The sequence below is a fragment of the Desmodus rotundus genome, chromosome 7 (genome assembly GCF_022682495.2).
Source record: "Desmodus rotundus isolate HL8 chromosome 7, HLdesRot8A.1, whole genome shotgun sequence".
NCBI classification, from domain to species: domain Eukaryota; kingdom Metazoa; phylum Chordata; class Mammalia; order Chiroptera; family Phyllostomidae; genus Desmodus; species Desmodus rotundus.
Window position 1 is genome coordinate 4,641,743 of NC_071393.1, and position 26,155 is coordinate 4,667,897.

The 26,155-nt window shown below is 46.2% G+C and overlaps 2 protein-coding genes across 7 annotated transcripts in view; one reads left to right on the plus strand and one right to left on the minus strand.

Annotated features, from left to right (window-relative positions):
- Nucleotides 1-23,349, plus strand: TCTN1 (tectonic family member 1). Of its 3 annotated transcripts, XM_053928212.1 has the most exons (15): nt 1-314; nt 3,499-3,619; nt 5,226-5,356; nt 6,387-6,538; nt 8,245-8,332; nt 9,701-9,810; nt 11,155-11,175; nt 14,752-14,886; nt 15,424-15,549; nt 15,942-16,026; nt 16,571-16,712; nt 17,936-18,098; nt 20,106-20,231; nt 20,687-20,831; nt 21,701-23,349. In XM_053928212.1, the coding sequence occupies exons 1-14, from the start codon at nt 95-97 to the stop codon at nt 20,828-20,830; spliced, it is 1,764 nt and encodes a 587-aa protein (XP_053784187.1). In that variant the 5' UTR covers nt 1-94; the 3' UTR covers nt 20,831; nt 21,701-23,349. The 3 variants fall into 3 exon arrangements, with proteins under 3 accessions (XP_053784187.1, XP_053784188.1, XP_053784189.1); XM_053928213.1 differs by lacking the exon at nt 11,155-11,175; XM_053928214.1 differs by lacking the exons at nt 20,687-20,831; nt 21,701-23,349 and having other exon boundaries at nt 19,740-20,223.
- HVCN1 (hydrogen voltage gated channel 1) overlaps nt 20,285-26,155 on the minus strand; it is a 26,230-nt gene continuing 20,359 nt past the window's right edge. For all 4 annotated transcript variants that reach the window (XM_045200780.3, XM_053928216.1, XM_053928215.1 and 1 more), the window contains 3 exons: nt 24,624-24,855; nt 22,483-22,595; nt 20,285-22,157 (listed from right to left, as the gene is read on the minus strand). In XM_045200780.3, the coding sequence (XP_045056715.2) occupies nt 22,092-22,157; nt 22,483-22,595; nt 24,624-24,855 (411 nt within the window). In that variant the 3' untranslated portion in view covers nt 20,285-22,091. The remainder of the gene's footprint in view (nt 22,158-22,482; nt 22,596-24,623; nt 24,856-26,155) is intronic.

Sequence of the window (26,155 nt, forward strand, 5' to 3'; positions counted from 1 at the left end):
GCAGCGCACTTCTGGCAAAGCCGGACGTCTGGCCGCTGTGGTTGCCAGGCAACACGGGGTTACGGTCGCTGACCCCGTGGGGTTCGACCTGGCGATGGGGCCACGGGGCCTTCCTCCACTCTTGCTGGTGCTCCTGGACTGCTGGGTCTCCGTGGGCGCCCAAGCTGGGGCCACCCTGGCGGTGACGACGGAGGGCCTCAACTCGGCGGAGCCAGCACAGACGACTCTCCCACCTGCCCTGTCTCCTAGGCCCCCCGGTACCCCCAGGGCTCCCGGGCCTTCCTCCAGTCCCAGGCCCACCCCAGTCACGGACGGTGGGTACCACGTGCCAGTTCCAGGGGCATCCTGCAGGGGGTAGCCCGGGTAGGGATGTAATGATAATGATGGTTGACGTTTTTTGAACACTTACTCTGTGCAAGAATTGCTAGCTGTTTCATAGGCATTCTCTCAACAACCTTTAGAGGTAGATTGTCATACCTGTGAGACAACCGAGGCTTGGAGAGCGGGAGCGAGACAATATCAAATCTTTGAAATCTTGGCAGTGGTTCTGCACAACATCAATGCTAAAGGTAGTAATGAATGAAGTCCTTGCAGCTTTGCAGCCAAAGATGAAATTAAATGGAAAGTTTCTAGACAGCTGTGAAAATTAAATGCAGAGGATGCACTGAAACTTTTCAATGATAAAAAGAGACACCAAAAGTTTAGCTTACTAAATGTGACAAGGTCAAGGCCGTTATCCTTAGCCACTTATTTGAATTATGAAAACCCAGGATTCCTCCTGTGTTGAGTTGGAGGGGGAAGTTATGGGGTGAGGGGTTGTGCCCACTAATTAGGATTCATCTTTAGGGATAATTAACATATTTCTCAGAAAGTGACCTAATCCTGGAGTTAAACGTTTGCTGAATATAATCAGACTTGACATGAATGCCTTTCAGGGGATGTCAGTGTTCCCCAGATTGAGAGCAAAATTTTATGAAAATGCATTTTCCTGGGGTGAAGGTTCATAGCAGTGAGTAGTTTCTCAGAGGTTTGTGATCTTAAAAAAAAAAAAAAAAGTTAAGTCCTCTGACTATAACTGCAATAGGTAGGCAGTATTTTTTTTATCTCTTCTTAAGAGAAAAGGAGCTTTTTTCTTTTTTTGTAAAATTTAATAAGGCTCAGTATTAGTGAATAGAAAAGTCATCTTTGGCTGACATCCTGAACCACTATTTCTCCAAAGGGCCTTCTTGATCAGTTGAGCAGTCTGCAAGAAAAAGTACAGAGAAATATATTTGCTGTTTCAATATATAAAAACCAAACTCTTATATTGAAACTGTTGATCTGATGAACTAGTAGGGAAGTTAAATCAGTGATAAATTGGGGCAGAATACAGCAGAGTACTCAATGCCCGAAAATTCTCTAATGTTTTTAGGCTGGGTTATCATTTATCCTTGAAAGTATTCCATCTGTTAATGAACTTTCTCCCCAGAATGAAGCTATCTTTGAACCATCATTGTTGGGACATGTGCTCAGGGCTGTTTTTCCAACAGCCCTGGGGTATGAATTTGCACTTCGCCTTTTTATTTACATATTTATTATCCTCACCTGAGGGCATGTTTATTGATTTTAGAGAGAGGGGGGAAGAGAGGGAGAAAAACATCGATCGGTTGCCTCTCGTAAGTGCCTTGACCCAGGACTAAACCTTTCAGTTACAGGACAATGCTCCAACCAACTGAGCCACACCGGCCAGGGCACACTTCATCTTTTTAAAAGGATCCCTCTCGAGACCCGAGAAAGTAATGATGATGGTAGTAAGTGACAGCCGGTCTGTACTCACTGCGTGCTGTGTAGCAGCTATTGTGCTAAGTATTTCATCTGTGATATGTTTCATTTGATCCTCTTAACCACCCTATGATGTGGGTTATCCCTATTTTTCAGGTAGGCGAGTTACTGGCCTGATGGTAGGTTACATCGCTGGTATGTGTTAGAGCGAGAGGCTGATTCTGAGTGGAGAACTGGACAGACATTGGCAGAGTGGGTAAAGGGTAGAAGAGAAAAGTGACCTTTTTCATTGGGAATCGGAGCTCTGTTCATTAGTACCCTGCTGTCTGAGCCAGGCGAGTAGATGTTAGAGGTGTGGAAGAGCAGCTGAGTACTACTTAGACACTGCGAGTGCTCAGCAGATACTTGTTGGCTGATTAGGTACACTCATATCCTGGGATAGACACCTATTTTTCCTAAGTGGAATTATTAAACACTATCGCTTTGTCCTGAGTAGTCTTATAGCTACCTACAAGGGTTTTAAGTTTTGGAAAACAGATCAAAATTGTAATTTTAAACACATAGGGCAGGGAACGTAAATATTCTTTATTTTTTACATTACCTGCATGAGTTGGGTTACTGTTTTCCTAAGCACGCAGAGGAGTCCTTGACTAGGGAGGAGCGAGTAAACTTAAGGGGGGAAACTTTTTGTGTCTCAGACGAAGAAAGGATTGTGTGTTTACTAACAAAGCCTTCCCCTTCTCCTTACACATTTCTTTTTGTTATTGTACCATCTTCAAGTTACATTTTTTCCAAAACCCATTTTTATTGTGAAGTAATTCCTGCACGTAAATAAGAATGTTGCATGGGCTCTATGCTAGCATTTACTTGAGATCCTTTTTTATTTTGTTTTTGAATGAAATCCTTTTTTGAAAAAATAAACAAAACATGATAGGTAAAGTTGAAGCACTGATCTTTTTCCCTCCTACCCAGCAATAATTACTACTATGAATTCAGTATTTATTATTCTTAGGCACTGCTATTTCTTCAAAAGGTAGAAATTTGCCTCTGTTTGCCAGAATGAAATAAGGAATTAAAAATCCAGATAGTCATCAGTTTTAAAAATTATAAGTTACTAAGTGGGAAAGTCCTACACTTCCCCATGCTTTATAGTCTAAATTACCAAAGATATTTCTAGGACCCCAAGTATGAAGCATGAGCCAGTTTGATTCTCGGCCAACAGCCTGTGAGTATGGGCTCAGCTTCAGAGCTGCAGGTGACATCTGAGAGAGGAACAAGATTGAGAACCTGATTCCTAGTTTGCCTTAAGTGGGTCTTTCCTCTGAATCAGAATCTCCAGAGGAGGAGCTTGGGGATCTGCAATATTAAACCTGTGGTTCTTATGGTCAGGCAAGTGACTTAGTATGCTGGTTCTTAAACCTGTCTCCACTATCAGCATCTCCCGGAAAATTTTTGAACAATGCATGTCTAGGTTTCACAGTCAGTTCACCAAATCACTGTCTTTGTAGGTAGGGCACAAACAACTTTCCAAGTGAGTGAGATGATTAGCCACGTGGGGAAACCCCGGATTGCGGCATGCTCCAACTGACTAATTTTCACTTTGCACATTTGCCCCCCAGTGCAATATAGCAAAAATCAGACATTTGTATGAAATGGATTTGTGGTGCATCGCAGTGGCAGGGGGCAGTCACTACCTGCTGATGATGATGCTGTGCCTCTCACCTCTTGTTTCCGTAGTCGCTGCTTTGTGTGGCTGTGACCTGTCCCCAGCACAGTGTGACGTCAACTGCTGTTGTGATCCTGACTGCAGCTCCATGGATTTCAGTGTCTTCTCCGGTTGCTCAATTCCAGTTGTCATGTAAGTTTGTGACACATGGCAGTTCTGATACAATTGGACCAAGGTTATAAAATTTTGAGGCAGAATGTGGAAACTCCCCCAGGCTACAAAACTCCAACCTGATTTCCTGAATGTTGCATCCTTCAGAAGCCACACTGTCCATACTTATTTGCATCCAGCCAGGTGATAGCAGACGAAAGAGTATAATGACATCTCTGTGTTCAGAGATTGAATTACATTTCACTTTGATTTGTAAACAGATAACGTGTCACACTTTTGTGTCGGTGATTTAGTTTTATTTATAGCCTAGGGTGAAAGGTGAAGTTTAATTTTACAGCTTTTGTTTTGGACATAGTACGTGTAGCAATAAATTAAATAGATAGTTAGGAAAGCTTTGTTCATACTTTTCGGATATGCAAATCTCCCAGGAATTCTCACAGCTCATGTTGTATAGGAGAATAGTGGAAGATGAGGCAAAGAAATAATCTCTTCTGAATAATCTGTTGCCTGTAATTCAGATTTCAAAGCTTTTTGGAAAAAGAAAAAAGAAAACAGCAGCACTTAAAGAAGTTAATTTTTTCCGGATGGAACTAACATATTCAGAGAGAGCTCATTTAAATTTAACCTTGTAGCAATTTGTAGCAATTGATACTTGATGGATTGAATGCTTTTTGGAAGTACAATGTGTTTTTCCCATGAAAAACTATTTTATTGACTAATAGGAAATGGAATCTACTTCTAATATTGTAAAGATGCTTGGAAAATGGGATGTTGTAGTCAGATCATTTTTTCTGTCTACATGGACTGCAGCATGATTCAGTCTTTGTTGAGAATCATCCTGCTTGCCCTGGCTGGGTAGCTCGGTTGGTGAGAGAGAGAGGGAGAGAGAGAAACATTAGCTTGTTGTTCCACTTATTTATGTACTCATTGGTTGATTCTTCTGTGCGCCCTGACCAGAGACGGAAGGAAGAGGTCGTTTAGTATAATATTGCAAAAACATATTTGATAATGTAAATATTGGGCATTATAAACTAAGTGAGAAAGGCCTTAAAGCGGGATGTAGAATACGATCCCATTTCCGTTGTATCTTACCGCTATACCCTATCTGTGTCGGAGTCAGACTGATTAAGTTTTGTAAAGTCTGGGATTGGTTGAAGACCTGACCGTGCCCTAACTTCTAAGCCCCAAAACTTGCAGATGACCTCAAATTTCCTTATTTTCACAGTCCTTTGAAGATGGCTTCTAAAGAAAAGGAATTTTAGATCCCTTCTGATAACTTATAAAAGTTCTGCAAAATTTTATATTATTGATTCTGTCTGAGTTGACAGGGTTCATTTACATTAAAATTATACCCTGATTTATATTTCATACTTGACAAGATTTCCTTAAAGGTTATTCTACTTGTCTTAATGTTTTCCTTGTTAGAGGAAACACTTTTAAGTGCCAAACATTTTAACACTGAATAAACTAAGTAAAAATGGATTTAATTCTAGCATCACACTTTCATAAATATCTCCATGTAGTTATTAACATGGTACACAGTACAAGCATCCAACAGCTTTAAAATAATCTTGCTAAGATTGTGTGCCTTAAGACTTCGTGTTATTATTATTTTTTTAATTTTCAGGGGTGATGGTCAGTTTTGTAGCCAAAAAGCAGCCATTTATTCATTGAATGTCACAGCAAACCCACCTCAGAGAGTGTTTAAAATTGTCGACCAGATCAATCCATCTATTTTCTGCATTCACATTACAAACTGTAAGTATTTGATGGTGACATGCTTTGTGAAACTCTGACAATTTTTCTCTTTTAAAATATCTGTTGTGGAAAAATGTGCTGTTCAGTTAGATGTAAAGCAGTCGTCCTGTGGTTGGGCCGGGGCGTGTCTGCTGAGGTCACTTCACAGGGAACTGCATGTTTTCTTTAAATGTAAAGAAACTGTAGTTGACTTTTGAAATCTCGTACTTGATTTCAAAGGTGTTTATGCTATGCACACGTGCATAGGAATCTAGATTTATTTCAGTATATGAGGGCTTTCCCCCCCTTTATTTCCTCCTGGTTTAATAGTTGAGAATCAGATTCAGCTTTGGTAATAGTTGAGAATCAGATTCAGCTTTGGTTTCAATTTCCTTTTTTCTCTTTTATTTTTACCTAGGACATTTGCATGAAAACAGGATCTTTATTTTTATCTGAGTATTTGGCTCAAATAGGTGTCTAGATCCAAAGCACACGTAAAGTGTAAAATGTTATCGGTGCCAAAGATCAGAGATGCACTGAGGCCATATCAGTTAAGGCTTTATCACCTTTTCAGAATAAAACATTCACATTTTGGCTTTGTTCCCTTATATATAAGTGAAGACTCAGGTGGATGCGCTGCGGTTTGTAACCTGGAGTAATGACTGGTCAGTCGTCGTCACGCTCTCTGACATAACACTGGCCCAGTGGACCTACCAGCCTGACTCTTTCTACCTTTTCCATAAACAGCACGTATTCTCCCAGGCTTCGGAGGTGGCCGTGTGAGGGTAGAAACAGGGTCTTTCCTGCCCACAGCCACCCGGGGACAGCTTCCCCTTCGAGGCTTGTGGAACAGACTCCTCAGTCTATGGGCCAGAGAAAGTGACTGGCTTCTGCGGTGCTGTTTTTCTGTGGCTTTAGAAACCATTGCTTCCACACTGTAAGAGAAACAGGCCAGGTCTGACGATCCTGTTTATTTACCAGATTCAAGGAATCTTGGGGTTAGGGCTAGGGTATTTTATACTGATCTAAAATACTTTTTTTCTAAAAACAGATAAACCTGCATTGTCCTTTATTAATCCGGAAGTGCCTGATGAAAACAGTTTTGATAAATTGATGAAAACAGTTGATGGTTTTTCATTGAACGCAGAAGCAGATGTTTCTTTCACAGCTGAATCAGATGCTCCGCATACGCCTAAATATGAGGTGAGCCGAGAACCCAAGTCTATTCATCCTGTTGCAAATATCCTGTCCTTGTAAGTTAATTTTTCAGTATGTTCCTAGTAAAATCAGTTACCTGACATATAGAATTCATATTGTAGACGAAACAATGTAATTTTGTGCCTATAAATCAAAAATCATGAAAGTTAAAATTGAGTAGTTGAATTCTAACGTAGGGTTTAACATAATTTATCCTGGGGTAAGCCAGCATTTGTCTTTACAGAATTCCTTGTTCTTCTCCCCTTCAGAAGATGCAGCAAAGTGCTGGAGGCACGCGGCTGGGGGCACGCAGCGGAGGGTGGGGTGCCTGGTGCTCTTCTCAAAGCAGTATTTAGCTTTACAGACCTAGAGAAGACGTGTGCTGTTTTGTATCTCTCCCTTGGTAAACCTTTCAGTGTGATAATCATTAACTTCGACTGAAGTTTAGAATTTGCAGAAGCATCTTTTTAAAATAAATATAAAAGCTACATGGGCTAGTCTAAAAGATAAAAGTGTAAAGGTACGTAAGTAGACATGGAAGGGCCCCCATTCCCACTAAAGACGCACGCTGCGAATCACTGTAAACACACTGGTGTGACTCCTGATTCTAAGTGCATCTAATATACACGTAGTACTGTACAGAAGTGGGACGTGTGCTTATCCACACTGCTCCATGCACTTCCTTTTCCATTTCGTGAGAAATCTTAGGCACCTTCCCCTGTCAGTGGCAAAGTTACCATTTCTTGAGCATTTTCCATGTGTCAGCCCCAACGCAGAGCTTTCCAGGCATTACCTCGCACAGCCCAGGGAGGGACACACGCCACTGTCCCCACTTAACTGCGAAGAAAACCTCAGTGTGCCTACACTGGCTCTGCAAGGAACTTGTCAGAACTAGTGTCGGGGGCACGTTTTACTGATACATCCTCCTTCTCTCTGTGTTTCCTCCTTTATTATCGAGCTATTCCACTAATAATAGACATTCATTTGCAGTTTTTAGTATTATCAGTAATGCATGGTGAACATTTTCATAGATGCATGTATCTTTGATTAAATCCTTAGATTATGTTTCCGTGAATGGGTTAACTCGGTCAACATGGCTGGAGATTCAAACTATCAATACCAGGTTGCCCTGCAGAAAGATGGCAGGAGTTTACACTCCCGGCTCCAGGGGAGGGGAGGGGTTGTTTCCACACATCCTTGCTGGTGCCAAGGCCTTTGAATATTTTTAAAGTCAAGAAAATTAGCTGGATGCCCAATAGCTGTATATTTTGTTTTGGATATCAGGGGAAATTTTCATGGGGTTTGGTTTTGGCAAGGAAGGCATGCATCAATATAATGATATTAATGTATACTGTATCTGTTATTTAAATAAGTGTTGCTAGTGAAAAATAATTACCTCTCAGCCTTGTCCCGGGCCACCGAGTTCCTGTCTGCAGAGGCAGACACCGGGGTCAGCTTCTTCCCTTCCAGAGGAATTCTTTAATGAAAAGGCCTGCAAACACAGTCACATGGAGGCACAGAAGTACACCCCCTTAAAAGAAAAGCAGGCGCAGCTAGATGTCAGCTTCATGGGAGCAGGGACCATATCTGTTTCTTGCTCATCCTTGTGCTCCCGGTGCCTGCGATGCCACCTGGCACATAGTAGGTGTCCGGTAAGTGTTGAGTGAATACCTTAAAAACATCGTGACGACTGTCGGTGGTTCTCTCTGCAGTATGGAGTTGTCCTGCAGACGCCAGATTCATTTCTGAGGTTTCCTTCTCCCCTCACGTCATCTCTGTGCTCCGATAATAACCCTGCAGGTAAGACAGTGGGCGGTTTTCTTTCTCCTTAAAACAGAGTTTGCTCAGTTTAACTTCATAGCAGTCATAATGAAACGGGCTTCATCACTAGAAACAGAAGAGTCTTAAGAGTTGAAAGAAGCCCCCAAAGTTATGTAGTTCAGAGCCGGAACCTTTTCCACCAAGGCATCACTGCTTGAGTACTTGCAGCGGTGGGGAGCTCCCCACCTGACCCAGCCCGCTCGGTGGGAAAGTTCTTTCCTCGCCGGAGCTAACATTTGTCAGTAGCTGACATTTATTAAGCACTTACTGTGTATTCAGCATAATGTTAAATGTCTCTAAGGTGGAGTTACTGTCATTGTTTAGATGAGGAGACTGAGGGACATTCAGTTTCTTGCTCAGGCTCACTTAGGTGGTGGTGGAGCGGGAGGCAACCCACGCAGCTGCCTCCCAGGGGCCCTGCTGCTCCTTTTGGAAGCACCACGGAATGGCAGCACAGTCCTCTTGGCACCGGCCTGCCCATGCTTAAGCCAATGTATTCTGTTGGAAAGATGCTTAACCTAGTTCACAACAGGACCAGTGAAAAGTGAAACCAAATGGAGAGACCATTTCCATCTCATGGATTGGCAAAGCCTGAGCAAAGGAGGGCTGTGGGGAAGCAGGCGCTCCTCTGCGTAGCTGGTGGGACTGTAAGTGGGAGCGCCCTCAGTGAAGAGCAGCATAGCACTTTGTATGGAAATTGGGAATGAATATGCCCTTTGACCCCGCTGTTCTTCTAGGAGTTGGCACTACAGAAACTCTGGCCCACAGGCAAAATAATATTGTAGCATTGTTTGTGACAGCAAAGCTAGAGACGGCTCTAAGCATCCAATAGTGGGGAACTGGCTGAATAAATTATGGCACATCCATAGCGGGATACTAATTATTCCTTAAAAACGGAGGAGGAAGCTCTTCATGTACTGAGACAGGCTGAGCTCCAAGATATATTGTTCAGTGAAAAAAGACAAAGGGCAGAATATATATTGTACACTTGTTTCCAAAAGGGGAAAGAAATACTAAAAATATATATACACACACTTTCATTTGCGTAGAACATTTCCAGAAAGATACACAAGATATTTCATGCTGATTGCCTCTGGGGGCCTGGGGGACAGGGGCCTGAAAGGGGCGTTTCTCAATACTTTTCTGTGCCTTTTGAATCTTGAATCATGCGAATGTATTACCTATTTGAAAAATAATTTTTAAACCCTATTTTAAATATGTGGTATATCTGTGTTATAATTTATTTTGTGGTTTTACTTAGATTACAGTTTTTTAGTTACCATTGGACAGTTGAACATTTTCTTCTCTTTTTAATTTTTTCCCTCTTGGGGATGTTACGACTTCCAGCATTTTTGGTGAACCAAGCTGTGAAGTGCACCAGAAGGATGAATTTGGAGCAGTGTGAAGACTCCGAAGCCCTGGGCATGGCTTATTACAGCAGCCCTCAAATTTTGAGGGTAAGAATTATTTTGAAGTGAAGATGATTTGTTAGATTTGTTTTCTGTTCTTTGTACCCTTTAAAAAAATGATAAGTATAGTATAATTTCAGTACATGATTGACACTCAATTTTAAATTTTTCTCTAGCTCTTTGGTATTCTGATACTAAAGATACTGAAAAAAAATCACTTAAAATAACATTTTTATATAGTTGCTCATATTTTGCTTTCATTCATTTTTTCTTTTTGCTGTCATTCATTTTGATGGTAATCAATGTTTGTCTCCTGAATAAAAAAAAATTAACAAGCAAAAGCGTTAGAAATTATAAAATGTCTGTGACAGAAATAGAGCAGAAAAGAATAGAAAATCCTCTTTCAGTTGGTAGATGAAATAAGCAAGCAGGGAAGGACAGGAAATAGGATCGCTGGAGAAGGCAAAGCACGTAGTAGTGACAAGCCCCTTCTTCCTGTCTCAGGACCAAAGCCCGAACTGAATTGATGAGAGAGGCCGCTGGTCCAATTTGGTGAATGACGTGGAGGGTTTCCGGGGGAGAAACTGTTTCTTAATGATTAGAAGCCATATGATTCTTGTGGAAGCCGGATCTCCTGATTTTCCTTTTTTGGGGGGTAGGGAAGGATGGCCCATGGCACCATCTGGGCTTCAGTTCTCAGAATCAAGTTTAACATTTTCCTCTCCTGTCCCTTTCTGCCTCTTCTTATAAGTTAGCCATCTAGGCCTGCGAATTCTTCCAGGGGAGTTGACTTCTCAGTTTTCTGGAAGTTTCCCCTCAGGCATGCAGGCCCAGGTTTCCTTGAGCACGGGCCTTTCTGGACATGTCTACTAACCTCCCTCCCCAAAGCTCCCATGGGCCTCACAGGGTGGGTGTCTTGTGATTAGAGAAGAGAGGTGAGACCTCGGAACGCAAGCTCCGGCTGTGTTCAGAAGGCGGAAGACCGCTGAGGAGGCTGGGAAAGTGCTGGTGTCCTTCCAGCGAGCACAGCACGGTGCGCGTGACCGGGAGGACGGGAGCCAAGTCTCCCTCACAGGGTGGTGTCACTCATGACCACGCGGAAAATCCCGAATAATCACCCTGGAGTGCAGAGGCTTCCTTAAGACCAGCTCCATTGGGCCAGTTTATTAAGCTTCCCTTCTGAAGGAGATGAATACAGAAGGGAAAATGTCAAGTTACCTCTTTGATTACAACATAGATACAAAAAGGTATAGATGGCAGGTCTTGATTAAGGGTATTCTCTTTTTCTCTGTGAAGTCTTTAATAAGGTGAATGTGCCCTTCAACCAACACTCTGAAAAAAGCAATAAAAATGCTTTGTTGTTGTTTTTAACAATTTTTTTTTTTTGTCTAGGTACCTAATTCACAAACAAAGGTAAGAGTATTTCTGAATAGAAAGTTCATTTATGATATGCTGCCTTATTTCTGAGCCTTTTGAAATGAATATACTTATGATTAGAGGGGTACCTTACTGCCAACAATGAAGACACTTGTCAAAAAGCAAGCAGAAACGAGATAAGGAAACTCTTTAGTAGATGAGCCTTCTGTAATCCCGCATGGGGCGATTGGCAACCCTTGACATCTTCTGGTCTGCTGTCAGCACAGCTGGCCAGCTCCCAGGGTGCTGTCCGACCAGGGTGGAGGATGCAGGCCTTGCCCCAGTGAACGCACACGCCCGGATGGGAGGTGAGCATTCTCAGTGTAGTTTCAGGGGTTGAGTTGCCAGTAGGTTCTGTTCCAAGCCTTGTTGCTACCAGCCCAGGGGCTCTGTCAGGCTCTGGGGAGACCATCATCTCTTTGTGGCTACGTCTGAGAGAAAGGACATGAATCAACCTCTTATTCTCGGGTCTGTGCCCTCTGCCTGCCTGTGAATGCAGGCGGTGGCCTTGTCATATTCTCCCAGAGCCTGTGGAATCGGTCTGCCTTGTTCAAAGCTCAGCTTTGCCATTACTTTCTTGTGCAGCGTGCACCTCTGACCCCCCAAGTGTCAAGCGGATGATAATCCTTGATGCACACGACATGCTCTGCACAGTGTCTGGCACACAGGAAGCACTCGGGACAGTGATAGCTCCTGTGATTGATTTCGTCAAATCTGTGAACACAAATGTGTTTGAGGTCAATATTTGAAAGGAAATAGTCATGTGGCTTTGAACTTCACACTACTGTGTGTGGTCTGGGCTTTCCTCATCTATGAAGGCGTTTTCAAATGTGGTTTAGTTATAGGGCTCCTTCAAAGGAAATCTGAAGTAGAGGTCTCCCTAGTGTGTAACATGGGTTGAATCCGGAGCCCCCCGCTGGAATAAGGGTGGTGGCCAGAAGTTCTCTGCCTGCCGAGCCACTCCATCTCTCCTGTTTGTTTCCTCTACGGAACCTATGGCTCCCAGGAACCCAGTTTGAAAATCACTGGACTAGCTCTCAAATACCTCTAAGTCACTAAAAAAGTGCTTTGATTCTGCCATTCAAGGCTTGAACTGTGGGGGCAGCGGCCCTATTTATGACATGTCCTTAGCAGTGGGGCTGTGCCGGGTATGAGTTGGGCAGTCAGTGGGTTGTGTGTTAAGTGAATGGATGACGAGGGGATTGGCTCAGTCAAGCAGGGAAGACCTGTTATGAGACAAATAATGGGGTGTTACTGAAAGGCACGTAGTTCCAAGTGCTACACTTGTCTGAAGCCCTGTGGTCATCTCTGCAACCCCAGGAGGTGGGTCCGGTGATTGTCCCCTCTGCCATGTGAGTCACAGATGAATTACTTGCCCAAGGCTATACGGTTCAGAAATTGTAGAGCTGGGACAGGAATCCAGGCTGTGTGGCCCCAGAGACCACGACACCGGACCAGCTTTTCTGTGTGCCTGGCCTCGAGTGGCAGCTTCACGCACTTCCTGTCTGTACCCCTCAGCCACGCAGTCAGGAAGGACTAGGCTGGGATTTCCAACTCAAATCTGTGTGGAGTTCAAGTTTGTGTTCTGAAAGACAAGCTATTAGCTAGTATCAGAGACTTCTTTACATTTTTTTTTAAAAAGCAACTCTCCAGGTCTGTTAGAGAATCAGGACTATAAAAACTGGATCCAGTCTCCCCATGAAGTGAAGCCCCTTCCGATTGCTGGGATCACTGTCAGTATCTGTGGGGCCCTCAGTGGCAGGTGAAGTCCCGGGCCTGCAGTTTGTTAAGTGCGTGTTAGGTCTTCAGTTTGGGGTGGGATATGACTGAATGGGACAGGCGGGAAGCCAGAGCAGCCCTGCCGTTTGCCTTCTGTGGCTTTGGATCCTTCTGTGGATCCACTAGTGCAGCTGTTGCCCTTCCCATGGGTCCTCCCAAAGCTTGTTTAAACTGGACCCTTCGGTTTCTGCCAGCCACACCCACACACCGCAGGAATGGCTCCTTCAGAGGCTGGGATGGAAGCGTATGTGCTTCTCGGAACCAGAATCATTGCCGAATCAGGGATCGTTATGTTCACATAAAGGAATCCAGGGCTATCTTTTGATGACTTGAAAGGTAATTAACTTGTAGCTCGGGACTCTCTCCCTAGTTCTTAAACCCGCCGGTGTGGCTTGTCATGCAGAGGGCCGTGTGGTCGTTGGTGTCGCCCTTCTGCCACTGTCATGTGACAGCTCATTTTCGCTTCCAGACGGGTCACATTCTTATATGAGCGGTTTGACTGATAAGGACAGTTGCAGGTCTTCTTGGTCGTGGCAGCAGACACAGAAGAACTACTTATTTATCTATAAAGTGACAGCTTAACTGTTTAGTAATTTTGAATTATAAACAGCATGGCACATGATCGAGGGCAAAGTTCAAAGCCATAGAAACGACTGGAGAGGGTGGTTTCTAAGAGCCAATGTCAGATTTGTCTCACAAAGAGGCCCAGCCACCTAGAGGTTCAACACATTCAAAGAATTGCCCGCTGCCTCGTCGCTCTGCTGGCGATGGCTGTACATGAGAAAGGTTGTTAGCACTGGGCGCACAGGGGCTTCCTGGTTGTGCTGGACAGACTCGTCTGCTTGCTCTCACCCATGGTCCCACCATTGCATGTGGGTGGGGGTAGAAGTTGCGCATGAACTGGGTCAAGTGCATGTTCAGGGAGTTTGTGGGGGCTGGGGGGGTGCCCTGGGACTGTGGAGTGTGTGCGTGTGTACAGAGTGCGTTTATCAGTAGGAGCTGTGTTGTGGAGGTGAGTGTGTATATGCGCTTGATGGCGTGATGAGAGTTTTGTGTGTGTGAGAGACATAATTCACCTTCCATAAAACTCACCACCATTTTAAAGTGTACATTTTCATGGTTTTTAGCATATTCTCAAGGTAGTGCAACCATCACCATTATCACCAGAACATTCTTATGACCCCCAAAAGAACCCCTGAGCTCATTAGCGGTCACTCTTCATTCTTTCCCCAACCCCTCCCCCCGTCCCCAGCAACCACTCGTGTACTTTCTGTCTCTGTCGATTTGCCTATTCTGGACATTTCATATAAAAAGAATCATACAATATGTGGCCTTTCACACAATATGTGCCTGGCTTCTCTCACTTAGCATCATGTTTTCAAGGTTCATGTATGTTGTATGGAGAATAATATTCTTTTGCATGAATATACCACGTTTTATTTACCCATTCATCTGTTGATGTCCATTTGGGTTGCTTTCAGTTTGTGGCTTCCTAAATGCTTCCGTGGACATTTGTGTACAGGTTTTTGTGCGAACGTGTGTTTTCAGAGGTAACCGCATTTACAGTTTTGGCTGTGTGCTTCTCAAGAATTTCCTCTGTGAATGAATATGCGTACTTACATGTGAATATCCGTATGTCCGCAAATGTGGAATTTCAGAGTGTGCCTGTTTTTCCGCAGCATGCTTTTCCCTATTTGGCAGTGTGTCAGTGGAGATTTAGTTCAAGTGTTATTTCAACCTGTTCGCCCCTGTTGTAGCGTGTCTCCAGTAATCCAGGACTTTCTCACTTTGCAGGTCCCTATCACTGTTCAGTCCATCATCGTTCAGTCGCTAAATAAAACCCTTACGCGACTGGAAGGCACTGACGTATTGAAGCAGGCTCTGGTGGACGCTGGGGCTGTTAAAATCTGCACTCACGTCGTTCTGGAGGTAGGCGCCCAATTTGGCTGTGGGAGCTCCATCTGCTGTGGTAGACTCAAGTGCGTGGTCCTGAGGGGTTTCACTGATGCCCCGAAAGGGGTTCTGGCCCACCCAGGGTGTTGCTTTTCTTGACTTGGGCTCCTGCCTGCCTTCTTGCTGTCTCATCAGAGGACACATCTTTGTCTCTGAAAGAAGCCTGTGGCTTCTGCATAAACCTAGTGTCTCACAGGAGTACATCAAAATTTGTTGTTGTTGCCATTGTTGTAGTATGTTTCCTCGGCAGAGGCACACTGATTATATTCTGCCCAGACCAGCTCCCTGGGACTTACGTAACTGGGTACAGAGAGGCTCAAAGGACCCTGTTTGTCAGCAGGGGTGATGCTGAAGGAGCACCTCCTGTAACCCAATGGGACAGGAGAGCACAAGCTTTGCAAGTGGCGAAGCAGGAAAGCGTTTCCCTCCTACGTATATTTTTATTTGAGTTATGAATAGAGCTACAGAAAGGTCAGGGGAACAGGTGCATTTGAAGTGTCGTTTTGTTTTTAGGTGAAATACAGTCTCACCTACACAGATGCAGGTGAAATAACAAAAGCTGATCTCTCTTTCCTTCTGGGGACAGTCAGCGATGCAGTGATTCCACTCCAGCAAAAGTTTGAAATTCACTTTATTCAGGTAAGTTTGATCCATTTGGTACAAGTCTTTAATTGCCAAGTAAAAAGAAACCCTAACTTGTTAGTGAAAAAAATAACCTCAGTTTAGAAGTACTACCTCGTCCAACCCCTGGTGCTGAACAAAAGCTTGCCCTGAGCTCGCGGAGTCGAGCGACTTGGGCAGGGCCTATGTCCTTTCCCGGTGGGCACTGAGGTCCCTTGGCAGGTGTGCTTGTCCTTTGCAGCATGGGGCACTCCTCCACTCGGGCACATATATTCATAGTTCTGAGTAGGGGAGAAATTCCTTTATTGGTCAGCCATCCCAGGTTTTATTATTGCAAAGCATTTCATTTCCCTCCACCACTTCCTTTTAAAGTGAGAATTACTTGAGGACATTTCTGCATTGTCTTTCAGCAAAATACAAAGCCAGTTCCTCTCAGTGGAAACCCTGGTTATGTTGTGGGCCTCCCGCTGGCTGCCGGATTTCAGCCTCGCAAGGGATATCCTTTCTGGTTCTGTGGAGGAGGTTGAGTTCTCCGGCCACGTGCGTGGGCCGCGCTTCTCTCTAGCTCCATGGGTCCTGTGGGCTGGAGGGACTAGTCTCCGCTAGAGCTTCCTCTGGATGGCTCTGGTGGGGGGAGGGTCTGGCTGCACAGCAAGTGGGGCTCCTTGGAGACTTGAGGTTGGCGATGAAACAGCATGACCCAGGAAAATGTCAGTGTTTTATAATGAAATCTTAACAAAGCTGATGGACATTTAGATACGTTTAATTTCACAGAGACTCAAACAAAGTTAGTGACTTTGAAAGCTTGGAATTAATGTTGAAGGGCCAGTTTCTGAAAATTTTTTCTTCTGAGGACCTACTGATCCAGGAAGTGGTCATAACTGTTTTTACCCTCTCCTGGGAAACAGCCGTCAAAGTCCCAGGGGCCCAGAGAAGAGATATTTGGGTCTCACTCAGGTCTCATGTCACACATGGGACACTGTTTCCTGAGAATCAGACTGCTGCTGTCCCGGGTGGTTATCCCTTAACCGTCTGTGAAGGTCTGGGGTCATTCAGACCTTGAACAGACATGGACAACTTACTATTCTTCGTAGCACAGCAGAGCAAGACTGCTTAGCAGTAGAGGGGATCCGGACCCCCGTGCTATTTGGCTACAATATGCAGTCTGGCTGTAAACTACGGTAAGGGCATAACTTGTCTCTATTGGAGCTTGTTTGGGTTGATCAGGAAATAAAACATTCCTGCCCCCACCCCCCACCCAGCCATCTGCACCAGCTGACAAGTGCTTGCAAAAGCCGCAGGTACCTTATTATGATTATCAATAGGTGGTAGTAGTAGTGACGATACCTTATAGGTTTTTTGATTTCTGATTTTAAGTCTCAAAACCATAAACCACGTGTCATGGTTCAAAGGAAAACTATTACAATTATTTTTAAAATCTCAAGGCTTTGTATGGTTTGCGTTTGAGGTTGCATAGCACTTGAGTTCACAGCAAAAATACTTTCCCTGAAAGTCCTTCCTCTATTTCTGAATTTGAATGCACTATACACAACAAAGCCAGTGAGAGGAGGCCTGCATGTGCTGTTTTCCATTTATCTTTTTATTATCAAACATGTATATAATGTAAAATGTCAAATAGCTCTGCATGGCTTGTTATAAAGACGGCAGTTCTTCCCCTCACTTGCTCCGCCCCGGGGCAATCGTTTTTAACTCTTGTGGCCAACGTTTTGGAAATTTACCCACAATTCTTTAAATATTTGTTGATACTTTAATATTTGTTAATGTTTTCACTTTCCAGATTATTTATAGAGTCCCCACTATGGAAGATGAAAATTTGGCTCTTTTTCTCTGCCACCCTGTACCCCACCATCCACTCACTTCCCACCGCTACTTTTCCCCAGGGTAATTTATCATGACTTTGGTTAGGCCAGTATTCACCATTGACACGATCAGGTTTGATCACTCTAGACCAGCCTGTCTGAAAGGGGGCTCTGTGGAATGCATTTCCACAGGGCGTCAGCAGGGGCAGGCCTGTGGTCCAGTATGTTTGGGAGATGCCCATTAAAGTCAGAAATATGATTCCTTAGTGTAGGGCCCCTCAGAGCCTTTAACATGCTGGCTGCTTCAGGAAGGGCGTGGGCATGCAGCACTTGCCCCGACGCTTGGCCATGGGGCCCTTCTTGTCAGAGCTGCTTGATGAACTGTTGGGGGAACATTGTTTGGATTCATCTCCCCGGCCAGTGAAGATTTCTCAGGATTAGAGGCACTGCAGCTTCTTTCAAACGATCCCCAATCTGGAGAGTGAGAAGATCCACTGGCCAGAGCGGGCGTGGTGCTGAGGCCAGGGAAAGTGCCGGTGTGAGCGCCAGCCGCAGGCGGTTGACCTCTCTTCCCTTCTCCGAAGGCTGACCAAGGCTGTCACGTGTCCGCTCGTTGTGGAGAAGGTGAAGCGCCTGCTGCAGGGCCAGAGCTTCCCAGATTACGTGGCTCCTTTTGGAAATTCCCAGGCCCAGGATGCGCTGGACTGGGTGCCCGTCCGCTTCGTCACCCAGGCGTCCCACGTCAAGGTAAAGGGAGTTGGAGGCCACAGGCTGGTGGGCTCTTCCTCCTCCACTGCTCTTCCTCGCCCGTGGGAGATAGATGGCTCTGGGTGGGACCTTGGGCTTTGTTATCAAAGGGGCCTGGATCTTGAATACTGATTTTGCCCCTTGTTTACACTGTTGCCTTTGGCCATTGATTTTATGGGTTTGGATCCGTTTCCTCTTCTGTGAAATGAGATAGTTATAGTACGAATCTCATGGGGCTGCTGAGTTAATGAGATCATTAATATTCATGGTGCCTGGTGGTCGCTCCATAAACGGGAACTGCCACCGGTCACCATCCTGACCGCTCCTGCTGTCGCTGTTGGGGTTGCGTGAGGCCTCTCTCTAGGCACTGAGATGGGGGATGAGCGTAGGGACTGTCTCCAAAAGGCGGAGACAGTGTTCTTTCACAGGGCTGTCCCAGGGCAGCCCACACGCGAGAGCTTTCACCTCCAAAGTTCCCAGGAGTTTAATGGAAGTTGACATCCTACAAATAGGTTCCTGATCACATATAGTTCCTCTGCCCACCTTCTCCTTTTGTCTCAGCAGTCAGTGTGGGCTGGCCCCCATCCCTGGAGGCGTGCTCTCCATCTTATCCTTTAATTGCCCAGCTTTTTCTTGTCACAGTTTCTTCAGGCCTTTCATTATCTGCTTAGCATATTTATAGCAGGGACAGTGGGAGTGAGGACCAGCTCACCAGCTCTGATCCCGCCCTTCCCCCCAGAGACCGGTGATTTCTCAGTCCCTGCTGTGCAGCCGCAAAGTCTTGGCTCAGCTCTGCCACCTCAGGGAACCAGGCAAATTGCATCTGGCTTCTCGGAGATGGGTTAAGACATATAGTTACTACTTTCCTTCAGAAGGAAAAACAGGTTGGAAGGAGAGGCAGCAGTGGGGACACTGGCTCTGCCAGGGTCTGTGCTGGTCCGGGGAGCTCAGAGGGCCCGGGGTGGGTTTTGTGCCAGCCCCTCAAGAAACCCACATAGAAGTGACAGGAGAGCCTCTGCTAAGCTCAGTCATACCAGCTGCATGTGGCATCTTCTCCTAATAACAGGATATTCAGGGATCTTTCAGCCGCAAATTGCTTAAAAGGCAGTTCCAAGCTAAGGAATTCCACCGGTGCCTTTTTGGCAGGCACCAAACTTAGCACTCCTGCTAGCTTCTCATGCCTTGAAAAGAGATGTTTTTAAAAACTTGTTATTGTGGGAATTTTTCAAACATACACAAAAGGAGAATGATACAATGGAATCCCTTCTGCACATCATGCAGCTTCAACAGTAATCACATTTGTCGGCTGAAGAGATCTAAAGGCAGGAGAAAGACCGGGAAGGCCCACTCCCCCTTTGGGGCTGACCCAACGAAGGCACCAGGGACAGAGGCCTCAGCCCAGCTCCCCACGCTCCAGCCTGAACCGGGCGGCTGATGGTGGCAGCTGTGCTCTCGGTCCCGTGGAGAGCTGGCAGTGTCCTCGGACAACTCACAGACTCCGTGTGACACCTTAATTGCCAACTGATGAAATCAGATAAATGAAAAGCAGACACGTTTCCTCTAAGTGCATTTTAACATGATATGCAATCAGGTTTAATTTCTATTAATAATACCATCCTCTCTTTCTCCTCCCCACCCGAGGCCAGTTTCTCTCCTAAAGTATCTCCGGGGTACGTGTCGACAGGTAGGAGAAGTTAGAGCAGGTAAGGCCCCGAAGGGTATTGGGCTTGTAACTCCCAGGTAATGCTGGCGTCTTTATGCTTAGGAGGAATAGGAGGGAATGGAAAAGTGGTGCTTCAGGTGTTAAAATAGTTTTGGAGCATTGAGTCCTTTCAAATACGTGCTTTCTCTAAGCAGTTTTTATCTTAACTTCTAGAGTCTATTCATTCTCTTGTTCAGAACGTTCTGTAATATGTGAGGCGTTTTATAATTAAAACTGAGCTTCAGATTAAGCTTGACTTGAGGTTGTGTAACATTCACACCGATTGATGGCATTTGGTTTTGCAGGGTTCTTGCCAGCTCCCAGTGGCTTTGGTTATAGAAGTGAAGTGGACTAAATACGGATCCTTGCTGAACCCACAGGCTAAAATAGTCAACGTAACTGCCCACCTAATTTCATCCTCACTCCCTGAGGTAGGCCTCACTTTAGCTCCAAGGTATAGGTGAAGACACCAGTCCAGGCAAAATGCAAGTATGATAGTAAAATTTATTACTTTGTGGAAAAGATTATAATTAAAATGGAAACAATCTGGATTCCTAAAACCGTGTGGCCATCACATTATCTTTCTTAGAGGAATAACCTCCACTGACGATGGTTTTATTCACAGTAGCATTCTCACTGAGTCTGCTCTTGCAGCTTCTCGTGAAAGTTGAGCTGTGATTGACACTGATGTGTTAGTGAGGATGGCCTGGGCAGAAACGCTCTCTCTCTCGCCCACGTAAATGGCTGGTGAGCCCTCCGAGTACCTGTCAGACTCACGAACTGACCGACGGTGATCGGAGGGGAAGGGAATGGGAGATGTCCCATCTCCGTAACCCCGGGAGCACGCGGGACGGCAGGGCTTGCATCACTCTTCTTCTTCTTACAGACCAGCCCAGGAAACGAAAGGACAGTTCTCATTTCCACTGCGGTTACTTTTGTGGATGTGTCTGCACCTGCAGAGGCAGGCTTCAGAGCTCGGCCAACCATCAATGCCAAGCTGCCCTTCAATTTCTTCTTCCCGTTTGCTTGATGTAAGTTGTTAATTAAGGAAACGAGGCCACACCTCTAGAATAGTGGGTGTGGGGCCCTCACAGACATCCCATGTTATTATACTGCTGACCCTTGAGGTTGCCCCAAAACCAGCACACCTGCCCTCTCCACTCATTTCCCTCCTTCTGGAAATGTTATTCTACTTGGTTTGACCTCAGAATGGGGCACCATCTGACCTTGGTTGGATGGGGAAACCAAATTGCACCTTTGGGAAGACAGCGGAGAGAACAGGCTTTGAAATAGCATGGGCGTTGAGGCTTTATCCAGTTTACTCGCCCCCTGCTTGAAGTGAGTTCCTGTTAAAATACTGTTTTTGCTTCAGGGTTTCTTTTCTTATCAGGTCCCATTGAAATGAGTACAAAAAATAGTGAAATATCGTATAAATTCCTTAAGCAAGTAGAATAATATAAGGCCTCAAAAGGGGATCTTCCCCGAAATGTCACATTAATTACAGTGGAGTCTTTGGTCCCATTGCCATTTCTGTACCAGGCACTGTCGCTAGCTAGCTCTCCAACTAGGGGGCTGGAATGGGATGCCATAGAGCAGTTCCAAGCAGTTGAAGCTGGAAAGAATATAGTAGGAGGGCCTAGGGCGGGAGGAGAGTTTATTTTATACATTAATTGTACAGTAATTGAGAAAAATGTTGTCAGGCGGCAGAACTTGGTGGAGCCACCTGGAAGCTGGATGCTGCAGCTGGATGCTGCAGAGGAGGGGGCTGGGTATCTGAGAACAGTCTCCCTGGGGGAAACCACTATAAGACAAGCCGTTTAGAACAGCTAAGAAATAGAAAAGGCTTTTCTAGAATGGGCTGGTAGCAAAGATAGCTTCCTTTTTTCCTTTTGTCTTTCAGAGTGCTCCTATGAAAGGATGCCTCAGTATCCATGCGAACTGTGGAAGCTGTACATTTGACGAGGTTAAATTGTATATACAACTAGTAATTGTCCAGCTTTGTTGTACATTTCCAAGCAAGAGTAAAGTTCAACATGAGAAAACAGCCTATGATACATTTGTGAAACAGTGCAGGTGGGGATGGGAAGGGAAGCTCTCGGCCACACCAAGGAAAAGAGAGAGAGCCTTCTGAAAGACTGTGTCCGTCCAGAATCCAAGCTGGATGGGAGGCAGGCAACGGCAGCAAACCAAACCTGTCCTGCGGACGGCCCCAGGAGGGGCGGCATCATTGTCGTTCACAGGCACAAGCCTGTGAGGTGGGGTCTCCTCTGTGGAGCGGAGCAGGTGCGCCTCTAGATCACCTCCCCGAGCAGTCCGTGCTGTCGCAACAGCTTGTTAAGTCTTTCAATCTCCTGTTCCTGTTGTCACAAAAGCAGACAAGTAACTGAATTTACCTTTGGAGCCTCACCAGGGACGTTCCTGGTGGAATCAGCCCGCGGAAGGCAGCTACCATACAGTCGGATGGGGTCCAGGGGACAATAGCAATGACAACAGGAGGGGCGCCTGGCACAGCTCTGGGAAGGAGGCAATACCTACGTGACCCTAAAGGACAGGAAGACTTGGCCAAGGGGAGGGTGCTGGGGGCGGAGGGCGCCACACTGGCAGGAGGCCTGGCGGTGAGCAGCCCCGAGGTGCAGGCCGCAGCGGCAGCCAGGGGGCGTCTTCCCAGGAGTGTTTTCTTACCTTCTCGGAGCAGCTGAACTCCAGGTGTTGGATCTTGGCGGCCAGTTGTATATTGATCTGTTTTAACCTTAACAGTTGCCGTTCGGAACGTGTCTTAACCGAGATAATTATCCCTGAAAAATAATTGAAGGTCTTAATGATATTGGTTTCTAATTTAACCACTTGAAAACAGAAGTCTGCATTCCTCATAAATGTGCACAATTGGGAAGAGTGGTGACAAGTCAAAGAGTCACCGCTTAAAGGCACCAGAGCTGGGAGGGCCAGACTCTTCATTTCTGAGCTACGCAGTTGTGAAATATTTCTCTTCCGTTCCCATGGGCTGAAAAATCCTTCAGCATAATCACCGAGCTGATGAGCGTTAAGCTCCTTACCACAAAGCTCCTTCGCGACTGCACTGCCGAGCAGCTGGGTGCACAAAAGCAGCCGAGGTGCAAAGTGGGAGATGCTCGAGCGTGGCGCTGGCCTGTCACTCTCCCAGCTCTGCTCCCACAGCTGTGGCCAGTTTAGTTGTCAGGCAAGAACCTAAATCTTGGCTGACAGAAGGGTCACTGGCAGCCTCGTCTGACGGCTCCCAGAAGCCCACACCACAGCGGGGGAAACTGTCTCAAAAGACGGTGCCGCAACTGGGGATAGTCCGCCCCCTTCCAAGCAAGAGTGACCGAGCCTGGACCCGTTACCCACGTGTGTGGTGCCCATGAGGCCCAGGAGCAACGGTCCCTGAGCCCCACGTTCTTGGTTGTCTCACTGAACCTGGTGCAGCCTCGTGTTGCTTCTCCAGACCTTTCACGTCATGTCACGGAATTTGGCAGCAATGTAATGACAGGCATTAGCCCATCCTGTGTCCTGTGACCATTGAGACTAAGGAAATGGCCAAATCTCAGACTCCCGGTTTCATGTGCCAGGGCAGGTCTTGCCATGGTGGCAATGGGCAGTGACTGGTTATGTGTCCTTTATGAAAATCAGTAATGGTTTATCTACCTCAATTGTGCGTAACCTCTGATAGAGTATTTTTGTCTGATTAATGAATAATCAATTAGCATAACCATCATCAATTGTATCTGAAAATCCTCCTTTATTTCCTTTGACAGGAACCAGATGAATGTTCTTAATGGGCTTTACTTTAGTCACTAGATCTGACCTGGCCCCTAGAGCCCCCAGCGCCCCACCCAGGCACAGCTGTTCGTAGAGCCCCACATCCTGGCAGACGTGGCCCTTCCCTGCCTGGTCTTGCTGCGGCCGGCTGAGGGGGCTCTGGGCTCAGGAGGCCGCTAGAGGACTCACTGTGCCACCAAGGAAAGGAGCCCCATGTCAGGGGACCTCCACTGGGTCCCTGTCACTCATTCCCCTGACAGTGACCCACAGCCTGTCATGGTGGGTGCTGGTCTAGGGGTTCACAAACCTGGCTGGGCACCCGGAGTCCCTGGCAGCGCTTCAAAGGTAGATGCCCGGCCTGGGCCCCACCCCACACCTGTGCATCAGACTTTCCTTTTTTACAAAAGCTTTCACTGAAGGTGATTCTGACACAGCAGGCATCTGAGCAACTGAGTAGACCTGCAACCCAACACTCAGCCACCTGGTGATCACAATGTCACATAAAGTCCCAGCAGACACATGGCTTCTCTGAGACAGAGGCGCGCTGCACGAACGGAATGCACAAACACGCAGGGTTGCCCCAGGTCTACAGCAGGCATTACGTCCCCAGAAAGTGTCCAGTGGGTCAATTCGGAAAACGCTCCAGCTCTCAGAGCCTTCATCGGGCTGACGCGTGCTGTGACTTCAAAGAGGGCGGAATCTGGTGGGTGTCCAGTGTTTTTCAGCTTCCTTGCACCCTTTTTGGATGGTGCCCCTCCCAAGGTGGGATATGGTTTGATGAAACACTCCAGGGATTAGCCTGAATCTTCCCACACACACCCAACAATCAAGGAAGTAGGGCCCACACACAGGAGAAAGGCAGCTCCTCTCGGAGCGCAGTCTCGGTATGGTGTCACAGCCACAGGGGTGGCAGTCGGACACCACATCAGACCACTCCGCTTTCCTGTAAACTGCAGGGCGGAGGAAATGAGCGTGAAGACCAGACCGGCAGCCTCTGCACGCGCTCCTCCCGCCCCCAGCTCTGCGCCCTGGGAGCACAGGGGACATACCGTTGATGATCCGGGCCACCCGCCACAGCCGCAGCAGGATGAGCAGGCCCAGAGCCTCGAACTCATGCTCCCGGAACACGAGGACGATGTCGAGGACGAACGAAACCACAACGACGATGGAGTCCAGGATTTCAAACTTGTGGTGGAAGAACTCCAAGCGGAAAACGAATATTTTAAAGGCAATCTCCATCATAAAGAAGGTCAGGATGACTATGCTCAGGTAGTGGAACACCTGAAGGGGACAAGGAAGCATGGTCATTTCCATCCTGGGGCAGGGAAAGTTCAAAGTCAACTGGGACAGCACCTTGGGCCTGAAAGCAAGGAAATGCTCAAAGACGACGGAGTCACATCAAAAGGACCCAGCAGTCCACTTGAAGAGGCTCACCGTGACCAAATTTGGGACAATTTGAATATTGAAAAGAATGACTATGGCTGTAATACACTGAGTACATACACAAAAAACCCCACGAGTCCACAGCGAGGGGTAAACGCACACGTATGCACTCACCCAGGAAAAGGAAGGAAAGCTGTTCCTTATAAAAGAACAACTGCGTGATGGAGAAGACAGAATTTGAAATGAGTTTGCACCCCCACTGTATCCCTGGTCAGCCAGTGCCCACCGGTGGATGCTAACTGGTCATCAGATACTATGGAACTGATCATTTTTCAGGTGCGATAATGCTATTATGGTTCTACGAGAGGAAGACCTTCTTTTATGCATATCAAGGTACTTAGGGGTGAAGTGTCGGGGTGTCTAGCTTTCAAATGGTCAGACAGTAATATGGGTGTGTTTGTGGATATGCAGAGATACAAAGCAAATATAGCAAAATGTGTATTTGCCATTTTTTCATGATAAAATATCGAGAAAAAAGAAAGGCACAAGACAGTATAGCAGGTATGTTACTGATTCTGATAGAAAAATAGAAGGAGAGAAAAGAAATTCATCTCTGGAAGGACGGGGGCTTGCCACAGAAGAAAACCTAACAGCTGCCTTGGGAAAGAGGCCACAAATAGGAAGGGTGTTTATTTTCTTCCCTCCCTTTTACACTTGAAAGGACGTTTTCATATTATCAATTGAATTTTGTTTTTTAAAAAAGCGTGTTCCCAAGTTTGTTTGTTTGTTTTTTTTAAATGGCTGTCTCAGCCCTGGCTGGTGTGGCTCAGTGGATTGAGCACCAGCCTGCGAACCAAAAGGTTGCTGGTTCGATTCCCGGTCAGGGCACTGCAGGCCCGTTGGGGGTGTGAGAGATGCAGCCAATTGATGTTTCTCTCCCTCTCTTTCTCCCTCCCTTCCCTTCTCTCTAAAAATAAATAAAATCTTTAAAAAAACATTTTAAAAAATCAAAAAAGGCTGTCTCCCGTGGGGCATCCATTGCCCCTTGGGTGAATGTCTGGGAGGGGCCCAGGCAGGAAGTGTGAGGAGTTAACGGTGGCACATCCCCCAGTGGCTCCAGCCTAGGGACCCCATCTGCTCGTCTACAGGAGAAACGGCGCTCGGCCTCCAGGGAGTGGGAAAGTGTCGTCCTCCCTCT

Excerpts from the sequence above, each read along its gene's own strand:
- TCTN1 (XM_053928212.1), top strand. The coding sequence starts at position 95 with ATGGGGCCACGGGGCCTTCCTCCACTCTTGCTGGTGCTCCTGGACTGC. Across the intron at positions 5,357-6,386 it reads CTGCATTCACATTACAAACT|ATAAACCTGCATTGTCCTTT; the intron begins GTAAGTATTTGA and ends TTCTAAAAACAG. Across the intron at positions 18,099-20,105 it reads CCCAGGCGTCCCACGTCAAG|GGTTCTTGCCAGCTCCCAGT; the intron begins GTAAAGGGAGTT and ends TTGGTTTTGCAG.